At 45.8% G+C, this 15,370-nt stretch overlaps 3 protein-coding genes; 2 read left to right on the top strand and 1 right to left on the bottom strand.

The window, feature by feature from the left end:
* Nucleotides 1-167: 167 nt before the first annotated feature.
* On the top strand, nucleotides 168-2,747 carry GSTUM_00006441001 (uncharacterized protein; the record flags this gene model as incomplete). The annotated part of the gene is made up of 1 exon (XM_002838648.1): nucleotides 168-2,747. One exon carries the CDS (start codon nucleotides 168-170, stop codon nucleotides 2,745-2,747), a length of 2,580 nt encoding a protein of 859 aa, XP_002838694.1.
* A 1,039-nt stretch (nucleotides 2,748-3,786) lies between these two features.
* GSTUM_00006440001 (uncharacterized protein) lies at nucleotides 3,787-6,158 on the bottom strand. XM_002838647.2 has 5 exons: nucleotides 5,960-6,158; nucleotides 5,645-5,845; nucleotides 5,373-5,548; nucleotides 5,184-5,308; nucleotides 3,787-5,128 (listed from the first exon to the last, which is right to left on the bottom strand). Exons 1-5 carry the CDS (start codon nucleotides 6,066-6,068, stop codon nucleotides 4,222-4,224), a joined length of 1,518 nt encoding a protein of 505 aa, XP_002838693.1. The 5' UTR covers nucleotides 6,069-6,158; the 3' UTR covers nucleotides 3,787-4,221.
* An 8,453-nt stretch (nucleotides 6,159-14,611) lies between these two features.
* Nucleotides 14,612-15,370, top strand: part of GSTUM_00006439001 (uncharacterized protein) — a 1,587-nt gene continuing 828 nt past the window's right edge. The window contains exons 1-3 of the mRNA XM_002838646.2: nucleotides 14,612-14,800; nucleotides 14,950-15,035; nucleotides 15,107-15,277. Of these exons, the coding sequence (XP_002838692.1) occupies nucleotides 14,752-14,800; nucleotides 14,950-15,035; nucleotides 15,107-15,277 (306 nt within the window). The 5' untranslated portion in view covers nucleotides 14,612-14,751.

Genomic DNA, 15,370 nt, shown 5'->3' with positions numbered 1-15,370 from the left:
TTTTGTGCTGAGGCCAGAATCCATGGTTATATGTTAGGACACCTCTACCCCACACCAAGGACTTGATAGTGGGTCAAACACATCGTCCTCCGACGAGGAAGGTGACTTTACTCTATTTCAATGTCAAAGTCTTCATTAACTTGCTGACATTCAAAGATGATGACGACATGCCCCCGCAAACCCCTCCAGCGATATTTGCCCTCAAAGCCTTTCGAACGACCCTGTTTGGAACTCCAGCTCCACCCAAGTTCGATGAGAAACCGCCCCATAAAAGGACATCGAAACCGAACCCACACCCGGTCAAAGAAAAAAAGGATGAAGTCATTTCGAAAGACTTACCTCTCTCGAGACGGAACCCTGAACCGTTAGATAAAACTGAAGGTTTAGAGGCCTCGGGCAACCCCATTGTGCAACCAATTCCGTTCAAAATTACCAAAAAACCCAATCTATTTGACACATCGTCCATTTCCACTTCAGAATTACCACCCAACCCGACTGATAACACTCCCGTCAGGCGTCCTGTCTCACCGACTAAAGGAATCCTCATGACTCCTGGTACAGCTGTGGCTCGTAAAAAAGCTGTAACATTCCATCCTTCAGTTCCTACAGCTACCACTCCGCCCAATCGCAATGGCCACATCAGATCTGGTCTTCCACATGAGTTTCCGGGGAAGTTCCCCAGCCCCTGGACTCCTAAGGTATCTACTGCCTCTCACCACCAACGCTCCGCATCTTGGTCAGATCCAAGTTCCTCACGTCTCCCCGACGATGATGAGCAGCCAGGGCCTGCTGATAAAGCTGAGAAGGGGAAACAACCCCAGAAACTGACCGCCCCTATCCTTGCTGGATACTACGAGGTTAATGAGGACAGCCGCATTGGCGATTTTCTCGACGAATCCGAAGGCGATGAAGATATTCCAGAAGACCTTCAAGAGGTAGATGCCACTACGGACATGGAAGTTCCTCGTTCCAATTCTGGGAAATACTGGAAAGAGCGCACCGAAAAGATTGAAGGGTTGGCTTTGTCCAAGGTCGACAGGCTCAAAACTCGATGCAGGATTGCTACCGGATATGCGAAACAGAAGGATGAGCTATGTGTCAATCTCAGCGAGAGGATCAGAGAGTTTGCGGAGAAGAATAGAAGACTCAAGATCGAGCTGAAGCGGCTATCTGCGAGTACATCTGGAGCTCCGTCAACAGCGACTGGCTATATGAATACGTTCTCTTCTTCTTCCTCCTATACCAGTCATGCCCTTGAACAGGCTATGCATATTATTAGGGAGAAGGATGCAGAGCTAGCCGCAAGCAATCAGGAGAGGGAACGAATGGATGGCATCATTGAAGGTCACAGGGAAAAATTAAGGGCATTTGAGGAGATGTTGGATCAGAGAGAAAACAAAATCACGGAACTTTCGATGAGCATGTTTAACGGAGATGATGACCAAGACCTCGAAGAGGTTGTGGCAAATTTGAGAAAGAAACTAAAAAGTGCTAAATTGGAAGCCAAGGAGTATGGGCTGGTCCGACTAGAGGCTAAGAATTTGAGAGAGAGAGTTGATGGTTTGGAAAGGGGTTATGTGGACGTAACAACAGAAAAGGACAGACTTCAGAGAGAACTGGATAGGATGAAGTCAATCGAGGTGGAAGGAGACAAAAGTATGAGCAGGATACGATCCAGCGTTGAAAACCGGCTCAGGGCACAGGTTGAAGGCTTGGAGAAGGCAAGAAAGGACTTGAGGGCCGAGCTTCGGGAGAAATCCCTGAATGAGGCAAAAGAGAAGAGAGAGTCTGAACGGAAGTGGAGGGCTGAACTGGCAGAAGCCAAAGGGAAGACTGCGGCAGCTGAATGGGAGAAGGAGAAACTCGACAAGGAAATTGGGGATCTTAGGGAGTACACCGGAAGACTTGAGAGAGAGTTGGAGCGGACGAGGACGGAACTAGATGAGCTCAGGAAATCAGGCGGTTCGTCGTCAGGCACAGTTGGAGATGACATCAGAGAATGGCAAACAAAGCAGAGAACTACAGTGCAGGAGCTACGTAAAGCCAAGGAAGAAAATTGTTCCTTGAGGACTCAAAAGTCTGGCGTGGCTGATCAACTTCGAGATGCCAAGAAGGAAATTGAGAAACTCAGACTTCGATTAACCGGCGCTACAAATATCGACGTTACAACACTCCCCACCACATCGAGCCAACAGAACAAAGAGCCGGAGAGCGCAAGCGATGATAGCGCAGTAGACCGCAGCTTCGACCGCCGAAATCGGCCAACCACCTCACCACCGCCCGTGCCATCCACCCCTCGAAGCCGAAGTCCCGCGAAACTGAACAGCCCATCACCAAAACTCCCAACATTCTCCTTTGCAGAAACCCCAAAACAAACAAACAACAAGCCCCTCAATCCTGATACCGAATCCTCCCTCCTCCTTCCAGACCTACCCCCAGACACCCCTGTTGCCGATAGCAATGAATACACCAACTTTCAACAACAGCGCAAGCAAAAGGCCAGCCCTCGAGCTTCCATAGTCAACATAGCCCCAACGCCCCCAAGCTCTAACTTTGCCAGGAAAGTCACAGGGGTTGGCAAAGTTGCTGGAAGACGAGTGAGTAGCGGCGTGGGAGCGGCGGGTGGTGGGGTTAGAAGGGTTAGCTCCTTGGCAATGGACCCTGCTCGGAAAGCCGCTGCGGAAAGGAGGCTTGCTGAGAGGAGGCGGGTAAGAGGTGCTGCTGCTGCTGCTGGGAACAATGCGTAATTCGCTCTCTATGCCAGGGGGGGCCATGTTTATTTCCTGTCTTCATAGCGCAATTGTTTTTCCATCCCTCCTTTTACCTTGCTTTTGCTGCCTTCCAGATTCCAACATTTAGTTACCATCCTCTGGAAAGAAGGAAAGAAAAAAGAAAAAAAAAGCACTCTTTCTTGACTTGCTGCAAATGTTCTTTTTCTCCGTTGTTCTCTTTTTTTTTTTAACCGTCTTTATGTTTGGGAGGTGCATTGCTTTTTCTTTTCTCTCTTTTTGTCTTTTCTGTCATAGTCATTGTTAAGGAGTGTCTGTTACTTCTATGTACATGTATTTTTATCTCATCATCATTGCCATATCTCCACAAACACTATCAAAAATCATCATTATTCTTTTCATCATTCCACTTCCCCCATTTGGTTGACCGAAGTTGGGAATTTTTGACGCTTGAGCATGTGAGGGAGAGCGCGAGCGCGAATTCTAGCTGGAGAAGGACGAGAGGGATATAGAGGAATGTACCGTACAGCACTGCTGGCGTGCCTAAGTTCCGCCATGGCAGTAGCATTAGGTTAATCGAGTGATATACCATGATTACCTTATATCGAACGCTTATCGCAGCCTTAACAGGAGGAAGAAGTTACTGTGCTACATATCACACAGCACTTGTGGCTTTTTTGTTTATTGGTATTGCTGGCAAGATATTAGACATAACCTTTTTTTTTTTCACCTACCCCAAAGCTCATTGTGGCGATCTTGCTCTGTTGAACAGGAACTCTGATGTCTGGGGAGCAAAGAAAGACCTGGTGGGACACTCGAGTAACCTATTCCACCTAGCGTGTGCAGTGATTGGTCAGTGTCATGAATTACTGCACAACGACATGTACGAGTACGTACAGTATAGGATGCCTTTCATTGTATCGATTCATCGGGAGGCTGTATATAAGTCTGTTCCTCAGAATGTACGTTCAAACTATTATGATATCATACACGGTTGAGCTACGCTACGGCAGACTAAATTATACAAGACAACCTTACAGACACATAAGATAGAGAATTTAATGATACCAACAAATTACCGTTGTATTGATATGGTATATCGTAACAAGCTAGCCCCAGACTCCCAACATCCAAAGAAATTCACCCCAGACCGTACATACCGTCCTGTACCATACCGTCCAACCCTATGATTTCCCTCCCTTATCCTTTTCCAGAACGAATATAAAAAATGCAAGTAAAAATACAAAAGAAAAGAGCAGAAAACCAGCAACCAACAGCAAGCCAATCCCTAAAATAAGAAAAAAAAGAAAAAAAGAAAAATAGTACTTAGAGCACCCACAAAAGCAATAAGGCACTATCAGGGGTGCCTATTATACCATGCCGATATATCCCATCCTCCCTTTTCCACCTAGCCAAATGCTCCAAAACCAGCTCAAAAAAAAAAGGAAATATTATGGTAATATATTGTGTATGCGCAGCAAAGCAAGCTCAACTAACACCCAATCTTCCCGATCCTCCATACTGCAAGCCCGCGCCTTCCCACGACTCGCTGAATCGTGGGTAACACTCCGTCATCGGCAAAATCCAAATCGTCGAGGTTGAAATGATTCATATATTCCCACTTCTTTTCCAACATGAATGGTTGCGATGGCGAATTGATAGAGACAAATTGGTCCAACGCGGTGGAAGACATAGGAGCTATCAAGTAGTTCTCCTGAGAGCAGTCCGCTAGTGGCTTCACCGTTTCGACCAGTTTGTCGAGGGAAGAACTCATTAGGTCTATTGTTATTAGGCTATCATCTTTTGCTCCAAGTAGCCAAGTTGGTGGTGAGTACGTTTTCCACCAGACGGCGGTGGTGGGTGTTGGCGTTAGTGGGAGGCTCCCAAGATAAACCTGGGTAGGGACCACCCCCCCCTGATGGAAGACGCCGAAGAGGGCGCCTAGAAGGACATTAAAGATTATCCAGGAGGTTATCCAGAGCTTGTTGAGGATTTTATTGCGGGGGAGGGAGATGGAGCAGAGCAGGAGTGGCACCGCTGGGATAAGGAAACGAGCCTCTTGGTGGGGGGATATGCTCAGGATGGAGATGCCTGAGATGGCCGAGAGAACAGGGAGAGAGGCCCGGCGGATTGTAACGAGGCACAGGGTGGCCGGGCCGAGGAGCTGGGGGAGGTTGACCAGGAAATGGGTCCACCTGGGGTGAAGGCCATGGTTGGAGAGGTTCTCTGGGGATGCATTGTAGAGGAGGTTATTGATGGGAGTGATTATCGGTGCAGTTCCGAAGAGGGAGGTAAGTGAGATTGTGGGTGTATTTGCGGAATAGAAAACCGTATCGTAGTATACCGCTGCGCCTACAGTGAGAAGCGTAGTGAGCGTGAGGGGAATTATACAGGTGGGACTGCCAGGACACAGTTAGCAGCTATCTCAATACCCGACAGAAAAGCAGCAATTACTGGCGAAGGAAGTGCGGAAACAATTGGAATGCCGGGAGAAGAATAAACGCCGGAAAAGTGATCCTGTTGAAGAAGCAGAAAACCACAGTCATTCCAAACAGCCCGCTTGATAGCCATGCCGCCTCCTAATTGTCGAAATGGTCAGCTCAAAGTCTCTGCAGGAGATAGCTTCACAAAAGCCAAACCCACTTTCGAAGTTTTGATCCTCTGTATCAGCACTAACGCCCAAGCGACACCGATGGTCTCTACAGCATTGGAGAATGTATGGGTTTGATAAGTCCAGGTTACGAAGCTACTGGCTAGCAATAAGAGGCTCGTCCGTCTAAGTCTCGGTGAAGCAATGAGTTCTTGAAGTGCCCAGTCCTCTCTTGTGGTGTCAGCGCAACTCGCGCTCCCAATGATGCCTCGCACAAACCCCACCAAACGAGTGACCCCACGCAAGGAATAAAAGACAAACTTACCAAGAACAAACGATATCAAGAAGAACAGAACCCTCAAGGTGTTGAAAACAAGCCAGGGGCTAGGTGGCCCGGACCCAGGGGCAATCCAATGCAATAGGTGCATGGGAATTCCGTAAACCGCCCATAGTGGGAAAACGCTGCGTATCGGAGCCGATGAAGTGAACTCCCAAGTCTTTGTAATTCGCCAGTCGAAGATGTCGCCTGTGTCATCGAGGGTAAAATGTTAGCACGACTAGAAAGTATGGATGGCGGGGGGGAAGGGGGTAGGGTTGCAAGTAATTAGGACGAGACGGAGGAGGGGGCACAATAGCGTACCAGCGATAACCTCTGGCCCCTGGAAATGCTCGTCGGGGTGTATGTAAGAAGGCGATAGAGCGAAATAGGCTCTCACGGCGAGAAGAACGAGATAGACGCGTCTCCACATGGTTGGGCGCGATGTGACTAAACAGAACAGAAGAAAAAAGAAGCGACAGAAAAAGAATTCCAACGAGGGTCACCGAGAAGCGATAGTGGGGGAGTATTGTCGTTATGATGCTAAGGGAAGGAAGAGAGGTTAAAGGGGAGTGGGCTTAACTCTTGGGACTCGTGGGGTTGAGGTCCCTATTTCTTTCTGAGATGGCTCCAAGCTCTTAGGCTGCTATAAAGGCCACTTCACCTCTTGTCCTATGGTTTTTGTCCCCTTTGCCTTATGGGTAGAAGGTGCCTACGACACAGCATGATATGATAGGTATGGATGAAAGGAGAGGGGTGGTGTTCTCTGCCACTATTACTCGTACACTGACTTTCTTGCTATCAAGTCAAGTTTTAAAATTCTTAGCTTAGTTCACGTTAATGACTTTAGCAATTGTGGTCACCCGGCAAAGATTTGCGATTATGTACCCCATAAATACTTGTACTATCATAATTATCATACCCCTCCAGTATGACATTGGCGCTTAGTCATCAAGGTTCAACCTTCACCACTAGACTATCCAGGGCGCATACAGAAAGTCTAGTACCAGGAGCATGCTATTCTCATTCTCCTATTCTGAATGCCGCAGGCTGTTCACAGATATCTTCAGATTGCCTAGCCATCTGGAGATTTGACCGGGTGGTTGCTGGGAATTTCGACTGGACTGACCGTGCTTTTCAAAACCATGACCGGACTGGCCACGCGGGCACTGCTCTCTCCACGAGCACTTTGCAGGCGTGGAGTATTTTGGTGCAGATTATTGCGGGCGGGTCTGTTGAACCTCCCCTCGTTGACTCGGGGCCATCTCAAGCATTTGGACAACGGTCTTTAGTTCCACCCACTGCGCGAAGAGCCACAGACTTTTTTCCTTCACTAAAAATTAGGGTAAATAGCCAGGTTGACTACTGTACATAACCCTCAGCTACCGTATTCGAGTAAATTTATGTGAATTTAAGAATTACAAACTGCTATTAAATATTCTCTGATGCTTTAAACACCATGCTGACTTTTTCATATATTGTTTTAAGTCTTTGTAAATAAATCTTCCCATTTTTTCCCCCTCTCTCTTATAACCTTTATTTTCATATGGCAGGAAAGTATTAAGCTGTTACTCCCATTGAGTTGTTCTGTACTCTGTTGAGAGTACCCAAGATTGCATGCAAGTAAACAATTAGGGGTTTATCACAACCTTGGTATGGTTAGTGGAAACTAATCCTCATTTCCATTCCCAGAGAGTAAGACGGTGAGGCAATCCTTCTCTTATTTTGGGGAGAAAAAAACCTCTGACAATGAACCCCCAGACCCCTTAGTGACGCATGGTTTATCTTGGTTCAAGAATAGTTAGGAAAGTGATTTTTGTTATGTCATCTTAAGCACAAGTAACAAAATCAACAAAACCTTTCCATACATTTTACACTTTATATCCTAATTATGAGATCAAAAGATTATACAATTTCAGTCCATGTACAAGAACAAAGGGCTATCAAGATAGTCATTGTTGGAACTGCCCTGAGCTTTACTGTTACTGTGTTATGAACATAGCTTAGCAAGGAAAATGTTTTTACAAGACTCATGATTATGAGTCATAGGTATGTTATTGTTTCGCACATATGACTTATTTGAGTCATATGACTTGTTATGATTTGTTACGTTTCGCATATAACTCGATTATGAGTCATGGAACATATGCCTGGCAAGTATGCCTTGCGCATATGATTTATGTTTCGCACATGACCTCATTATGAGGTCATTGGTTTTGAGCATGTGATTACTTGGAGTCATATGACTTGTTTATTGTGTTACGATTAGTTTATGAGTTTTCGCACATGACCTTGCTATGAGGTCATGGGATTTAAGCATGTGACTATTTTGGTCACTCGACTAGTTTGTTATGACTTGGGGCAGGAAGAGTACTATATAAGGAGGCTGTCACGAATGTGGCTTAGCGAGGAAAGGGTTTTCACGTGACACATGGTTATGAGTCACAGGTATGTTATTGTTTCACGCATATAACCTATTAGGGTTATATGATTAGTTATGTGTGGGATTTGTGATGCTTTTACACATGGCTCAAGTATGAGTCATAGGACATACGCCTGACGAGTATGCCTTACGAGTGTGCCTTACGGACAAGCCTTGCGCATATGATTTATGTTTCGCACATGACCTCATTATGATGTCATGGGTTTCGAGCATATGACTCAGTAGAGTCATATAACTTGTTTATTGTGTTATGATTGGTTTATGAGTTTCGCACATAACCTTGTTATAAGGTCATGGGTTTTGAGCATGTGATCACTTTGGTCACATGACTAGTTTGTTTTGATTTGGTTTTACACATGTGACCACTTTAGGTCACATGATTAAAGGCGGGAAGAACACTATATAAGGAGGCCGATGCGGCCGAGGAAGATAGGTTCTTCACGCTTTGTTCTAAGTACTTTTCCTACTTATTACTTTAACGAATATAAAACACCTTTACGATCGTTATCTTTATTGCAACATTATCGTTACGCCAAGGAAGGCGCCTTACGAAGAAGAGTTAGAGAAAGCTTACGATAGGCGTTCCCGATAGAAGACAAGAGTCTTATACTATCGGTAACGTAGGCAGAGGCCTAAAGCTATCGTAAGACAAAGAAAGAAGAGGACAGGAGGAGAAGTATCGTTCCCCGTCGCCAAGCACTAACTATCTGAGAAGGGATCGTTACAGAGGCCAGTATAGTCAGGGAGGATAGGCTCTTTATACTTTGTTCTAAGTACCATCTTCGTTTTTGCCTTCACTCCGTCTTGGTGGTAAGCTTTTGCACCCACGATGATCCTTTTCACTGTACAGTTATCTGGGTTTGTCCAGTATTTTGGCTTTAGGGGTTGTTGTGTGGTTGAGGGCTTGTCTACTTGTTTGCACTGTTTTGTTGTTTGCTAGTCATCTTATGATGCCAGCACTTCAAGCTATTCATCACAGTTGCTTACGAGCCCCTTTCGGTAAAACATCTTCGGCTTCCTGTCTATTATCTATCTTCCTTACTGGTTCCTCTTTATGCTTCTCTCTTATAGTACCCACCATAATGATAGCTTTCACCATTCACCTGATGGTCCTTATAGACTAATTTGCCAAACTTATTTTGCATGTAGTTATTGTAAAATTGCTACTTTCAATGTTCTGCTTTGCAAGACCTATTGTTTTAATGTTTTTCATTCACTTAAATAGGTTTATTTGGCCTATCTAGTATTCTCTCACTTTTATGTTTGTTTGTTTTTATTCCTTTTTATTATTATTTTTATTTGCATTTGTTGCGCTTATCTTACAATTTATATTTGCTATCTCATTTATTCATCAGATTGATAAGCTCTACCATATTTTAGCATAGTGCTAAAAGTGCGTGAACGAGAGTACTCGTACAGGCTAAGGGATGTGTCTTTGCCTCCATGAACCAGAATCTTGGCGACGTCCAGGCAAACTTGATGTGGGAAGACATGACAGCCAGGATGTGGGAGTGACATAGCTGAATATATACTCGAATGTTGATAGCCCTCCTCCTGCCTCTTCATTTATAAATAAAGCTAGCCTGCACAAACACCAAGTTGACCTCAATGTTACTAATCCCGGTTTTTCGTATCTCTCTTTCATGGCTCTACTTCGATTCTGCCAAGATTCTGGCTCACGGAGGCATTCTTGGCAAAAGACGCGTTAGTACTGCATATTTAATTGAGTCTTTGTCGGTGGGTTTTGACTCAAACCTTTCTTCACAACAACCCAACGACAGCGGGGTTGGGCGCACGAATTCTCTGCCCAAGCCCTGCACCGGGAACAAGCAATGATCGAGCTGGATGAGCTGAAGAAAAAATTAACATGTTGCCGGTGAAGACCATTCTTCTTTTAGGGCCTGTTTGGATATAACTGTTCCGTTCCGTTGCCCCATACAAAGTGACCTTTTCAAAACGGAAGGACCAGCGTTTTTATATGGGAAAAGGTCGCAGAACGGAACGGTCGCGGGGTTGCCAAACACGCCCTTAGTTTTCTTGGTTCGAAGCAACTACGGGCGGACCCCACTGGCAGATAGTTGACTCTAGTCCATTGAATAGACATGAGGGTCAAAGATACTCGTTCTATCATATCTCCATAGCGATATGATAATTAGGGTCCGTTTACCTATAGACGGCGTCTAGCGGCAAAGGCGAAAAATCTCATGTCGATCCAGTGAGGTGGAAGTTGCAACAGTACATCTATCTTGTTTTGGCCGTCTAGCACCAAGTTTTTCAGACGGTCGTAAGTTGGGCAAATGCTATTGAACCTCTGTTGCATTGTGATGGCCGAGACGCCACCGTCTAGTTTACCACAAAAATTTCAGACGCAGACAGTCAGGTAAACGGGTCCTTACTAATGACCTGAGGGTAGTTGCAGCATTCGTTCATGCCAATATGGGCAACTTCATTGCCGGGGGATTTACCGTCTTTGCCGCACTAAGCACAACCGGCGCAGTCATCTACGATAATCATCTACGGGCAAAGGGTATGTTGGCGTCAATTAGTATTGACTCTAAGATTGGGGATGTCAAACGAGAGATCCACTCGAAAATCGATCACCTCGAGAAGGAGGTCAAGGAGATCAGCACCAAGATCAGCGCCTTAAACAGCAATCTCGTCACGATCGGGGCAGCCATTATGAAAGCTCGAAATGGTGATAAAGACCACTCGCTCAAGCCTTTGCGTGGGTTTACGGAGGCCTGCAAGGAGTCTGGTGGATTTTGATGCAAGTATCGACCGTATTTCGGTATGGCGGAAAGGACAGTCTTGGTCCAAGGTCAGGCTTGGAGAAGTTCGGTGTCGCTACAGCACGAAGAATGGTTGTTCTTATTGCATTTTTTTTAATTTAGAATGGTGAGGCAGAGTTAATTGGTAGGAGGTGCGGCTTTTTCATATTAAAGAGTTGTAGCGCGTACTTCTGCCTAATCCGGGCGCTAACCCATAGTGGATGAAAGACCCCCTGGGGATTATGATGAATTGGTGGGCTAAGGAGTTGTCATTAGAACACATCCTTCATGAGTTTATTGGCTCTGGCTCGATGTATTGGGGGCTCCGGGTGGTGGGTTGGTATTATGGTTCCGAGGGTTACTGTACCTTCCTCCAAACCCATGCCAAGCAGATCACAATAATATGCCGGCTGGGACTGTATCATACTCGGGTACTAGGAGGTAGACAAAAGGGGCCACTTCCGAAAGGAGATGTGGCATTTATAATAATTATTATTATGTACTATAGAACAAACCATGTTTGGAAGTTCGAGTGATAACATGTGAGCATTTTTTGGCGTCGGCAAAAAGTTGGAGCCATTTACAAAATGGGCAGTTCTTAGTTCTACGAGTGATATTACATGAGTACGGTCTGCGAGGAAAAGAAGTCTATCATTATTATACAAACTAAATTACGGAAATCAATATTTAGTTGATCTCTATGCTGCATCAAGTACGGGTTCCAGCATGTAATCCTAGTCGTCGTGTATTTTGGCGTAGGTGTCATGGAAGCCGACAATCGCTGCTTTTCAGTATTGTCAAATATTGGTCCATTGGAACGGTATCATAAGCATTCGAGCATCATTATGGAGGCGGGAGTAATAGCCTTGAGATGCTTACCTCAAGTGCCTTCGGACACCTTGTAGATTTTAGGGGCCAACACAAGATCGCCGACAAGGCTCCGCACGGTACTTCCGCAAAACCCATCTCAGGAATCGGATTGGGTGTATCTTCATGATCCATCAGAACATAACGGCCGACTAGATTTGACGTCTCCTGGAAAGGTGCCACAGGGCCCCCTTCCAGGGACTTGCATCTTCCGGAGATTTCCTTCACTCGTGGTGTTGCTAAAGTCAAGGTTTTGGCTGCTGGTTATGATGTCTGAACGTGAGGAGGATCTCGCTCCGTCAGACGCGATGATCAGTGGTATATTTGCCCCTGTAGTGAGGACACCTATTATGCCATCTCACGGTCGGCACTCGGAAGGTCCAGGTCCCCCGCATCCCATTAACTTCAATCCCGCTGTTGTGGAGTCGGAATTTCATCCGAACCCCACAGATCGGAGAGGGTCAAGCCCCATCTGATCGCGGATCTAAACGTCAAATTCGTCTGGGGCCAGCCGGCCACCTTTCCATTTCCAGTCTTCATAATTATGATACCAAGCACCCCCGAAATTTTCGACTCGTGCCTGGACTGTATGGGGGGACGGACCTACATGGATGATGACACATGTCGTATACCTCGAATAGACATGGGCAACCAAACCCAAGCCCCTAACACCCTACGCCCCATGGTACAGGAGAGCAAATGCATGAAGATTGTGGATTCCATCGTTCGCCTTCATCCAATATCACTCGATCGATTTCCGAATCCCAGTGTTGAAAATGGCAGTTAAATACCCGTAGCTGGAAACTACGGTGGTGAGGACGCATAAGCGGTGAAAATTTTCACCTCTATATTTCCCTTCTTTCTTTTTCTCTTTCTCTGAAGTCAACCAACTCCACTCCTCACCTCCTGTAAGAAACTCTCCTCGCTTCCCTTTTCTCTATCGTCCACACATACAATACAAGATTCTCTTATCCTCATCAGAGCCATCTCTATCCACTGCGTAAAACCCTCCTTGCGGTCATTACCGTTGCAACGACTACCGGTTTTATCTTGTCCATCTCCCTCAATTTTCCAACACCCAGGATGACCAACTGTCCGCTTGGAGAATTCAAGAAGGCATCATTAGCGATCTCCGTTCAACATCAAGGGGTCCGGTTAGCCCTAGTAGGTCTGGGTCTTCCCCACTCCATCTTGCTAGATATCATATGTATTAGCATATCATATCTGGAGGGGGATAGGTGATGAACTTGCCTGGACTAGCTATAATAGATGGTTGGAGGTTAGGAATTCTGGCTCTCAAAGCCTGGTCTTCTTGGTAAAGGGACCGGGCGCTTGCCCGGAGGGTCTCCTCGAATGCGGGGCATGACATGCATATCGCCATAGCGTGCAGGGGGGATAACAAGAGAGCCCAGTTGGATGAGGCAGGGGTACGCTGGTTTGCTGTTTTTTTTTTGCATCTGGTATAAGGCTTGTGTGCCATGTCGGCCTAAGGTCTCTAATGGTGGTATCATAAGAGATTCATTGGGACAATGTGTGCGCAGGCATGCTGGCCTTGTATACCGACAGTGTGAAGGTTGTGTGCCATGTCGTTGTGGTTTCCCCCTACCTAGCGGTCACCAACAAACCTATGGAAAACTGCTCTCACTTAACCCTCTACTCGTGTGTGCTACGATATGAAATTTCGCAACAAAAGAGGAAAAAGTGTGTGAGTGAGCTATCGCTCCTGTCTACACTCTGGTGGGGGAGGGGTAATTATTATGAAAAATATTTATAATGGCTCTTGCACTGTCTAAATAAATGTGCAGTACTGTAAACCCATGAATCAGTTTCCATATTGTCGACACATGGTAAGCTACCTTGCAAAACTGTCAGAGAGAGTGGATCGAGAGGATTTCATAGGCACTAAGCATTACCCGACCAGCCAATTCTGGGCGAGAAGAGAGTGACAGGTAGACTATAGGAACAGTATGGTATCATGTCTATCCTGATATTTCACGTTCTACCGTAGTCTGCCATGAATACCGGGTCCCCCGTAACTTAGAATTTGCGCCGTCATTGCAAGCTCATAACCTGTACTGCATGTGGGCAGGTATGATATTTTATTAAGACCAAAATGAAATTCTTACATCCTTTGCATTTAGGGTTCGGTGTTGCTTCTGGCTTGAGTCTGGGTCTTGACCTGTGACGGGCTCATAACTTGTGAGGTTGGAATACTTGTGCTGAATCTTCATACCATACAGCAGATTCAATTACCATCATAAAATGCCAGTGCCGCAGAGTACTTGTACTGCGCATTAGTGTACTTGACCGTTGATAAAGTGTCCGGACGTCCAGGGTTGCTCAATACCTGTCTTGGCGTTGAAGCGACCGGTTAATTTGCGGGTTGCAGAGTACTTGTACTGTAAAGAACTAAATCATGGATAAAGCATTGATGTGAACCATCGGATCACCAATTCTTGCTCTATTTCTCATGATATGAAGAGGTCTACCTGCTAACATTATCACAATGGTAGCACATAATGGACTTCAACGGCGACTTCTTAATTTGATATTAAAACCCGCCACCTAACTGACACTACCGCCGTCTACCGATGCTGGCGTTTCCAAAAAAGAAATAACCGTATCATACAGAGTATCCGAACATGAGACATGTTTAACATATGGCTAACAGACAAATAACCGTTGTTTCATGTTCGGATAATTCTTTCCTGTTACTTGTATGAGGCTCTAGGTTACTGGCCCTATTCAATAATCAAGTTTCATAACCTACTAGTAATAACCGTGGCTTTCGGTTCCCTAGAGGAGTCATCATTATCTTGGCACTCAACATGCACTACTTAGCGCCATACTAAGCCTCATTCACCGCCCATGTTGCCTCCTTCTTTCTTCCTCCCTCTTCCCTCTCTTTCCAGTATTTCTACAACCCCTCCATCTTCTCATCAGCTCGAACTTCTCTCTCATCACACACACTCCTCGCCCCCCAAAACACAACGATATACCTTCTCCGAGCAAACAATCTGATACGTTAAATTATCGAGATGTCCGAGATCAAGCTTCTCAGCTCCGATCAGGCTACGATCACCGTGGGTATGTTTGTCGTCTGCCCCTCTCCTGTTGTCCACAGCTTCCGATATCTTGTCAAACTTGACTTTTGCTCGGCTAGAAGCTTTACCTCATCCTGGTGATACCGGAGATGTGGATACGCAATGCTAACCATCGTTATTGACTCTTCACAGAGAAATCCGTGGCTGAGCGTTCCATTTTGATCAAGAACATGCTTGAGGATGTTGGTGAAGTAACTGAGGCTATACCGATTCCTAACGTGAGTAATGCCTGCAGCAATCCCTGTTACCGTCATTGTCATACAATCCCATATTAACACTTTACCCTCAGGTCAATGAAAACGTTTTGAAGAAGGTTATCGAGTGGTGCGAGCATCACAAGGGTGATCCCCCTGCTCAAGCCGACGATGACTCCGATAGCCGGAAGAAGTCTTCCGATATCGACGAATGGGATCAAAAGTTCATGCAAGTTGACCAGGAAATGTTGTTCGAAATAATTCTTGTAAGTTCCCACCCCCTCTTTACCCACGGGTAATGCCTAAAGACACTAATAACGAAATCTAATGCACCAAGCTAGCCTTTCCTAGCGAGCAGG

This window comes from Tuber melanosporum, assembly GCF_000151645.1.
Source record: "Tuber melanosporum whole genome shotgun sequence assembly, scaffold_27, strain Mel28".
NCBI classification, from domain to species: domain Eukaryota; kingdom Fungi; phylum Ascomycota; class Pezizomycetes; order Pezizales; family Tuberaceae; genus Tuber; species Tuber melanosporum.
The sequence above is the reverse complement of the archived record's forward strand: the minus strand, read 5'-3'. Positions and strand labels throughout refer to the sequence as shown.

Bases quoted from the DNA above. Each gene is read 5' to 3' on its own strand.
- GSTUM_00006440001 (XM_002838647.2), bottom strand. From the start codon at position 6,068: ATGTGGAGACGCGTCTATCTCGTTCTTCTCGCCGTGAGAGCCTATTTC. The intron at 5,549-5,644 runs GTAAGTTTGTCT...ACACCACAAGAG, and splicing joins CTTGATATCGTTTGTTCTTG to AGGACTGGGCACTTCAAGAA. The intron at 5,309-5,372 runs GTGGGTTTGGCT...TTCGACAATTAG, and splicing joins AGAGGATCAAAACTTCGAAA to GAGGCGGCATGGCTATCAAG.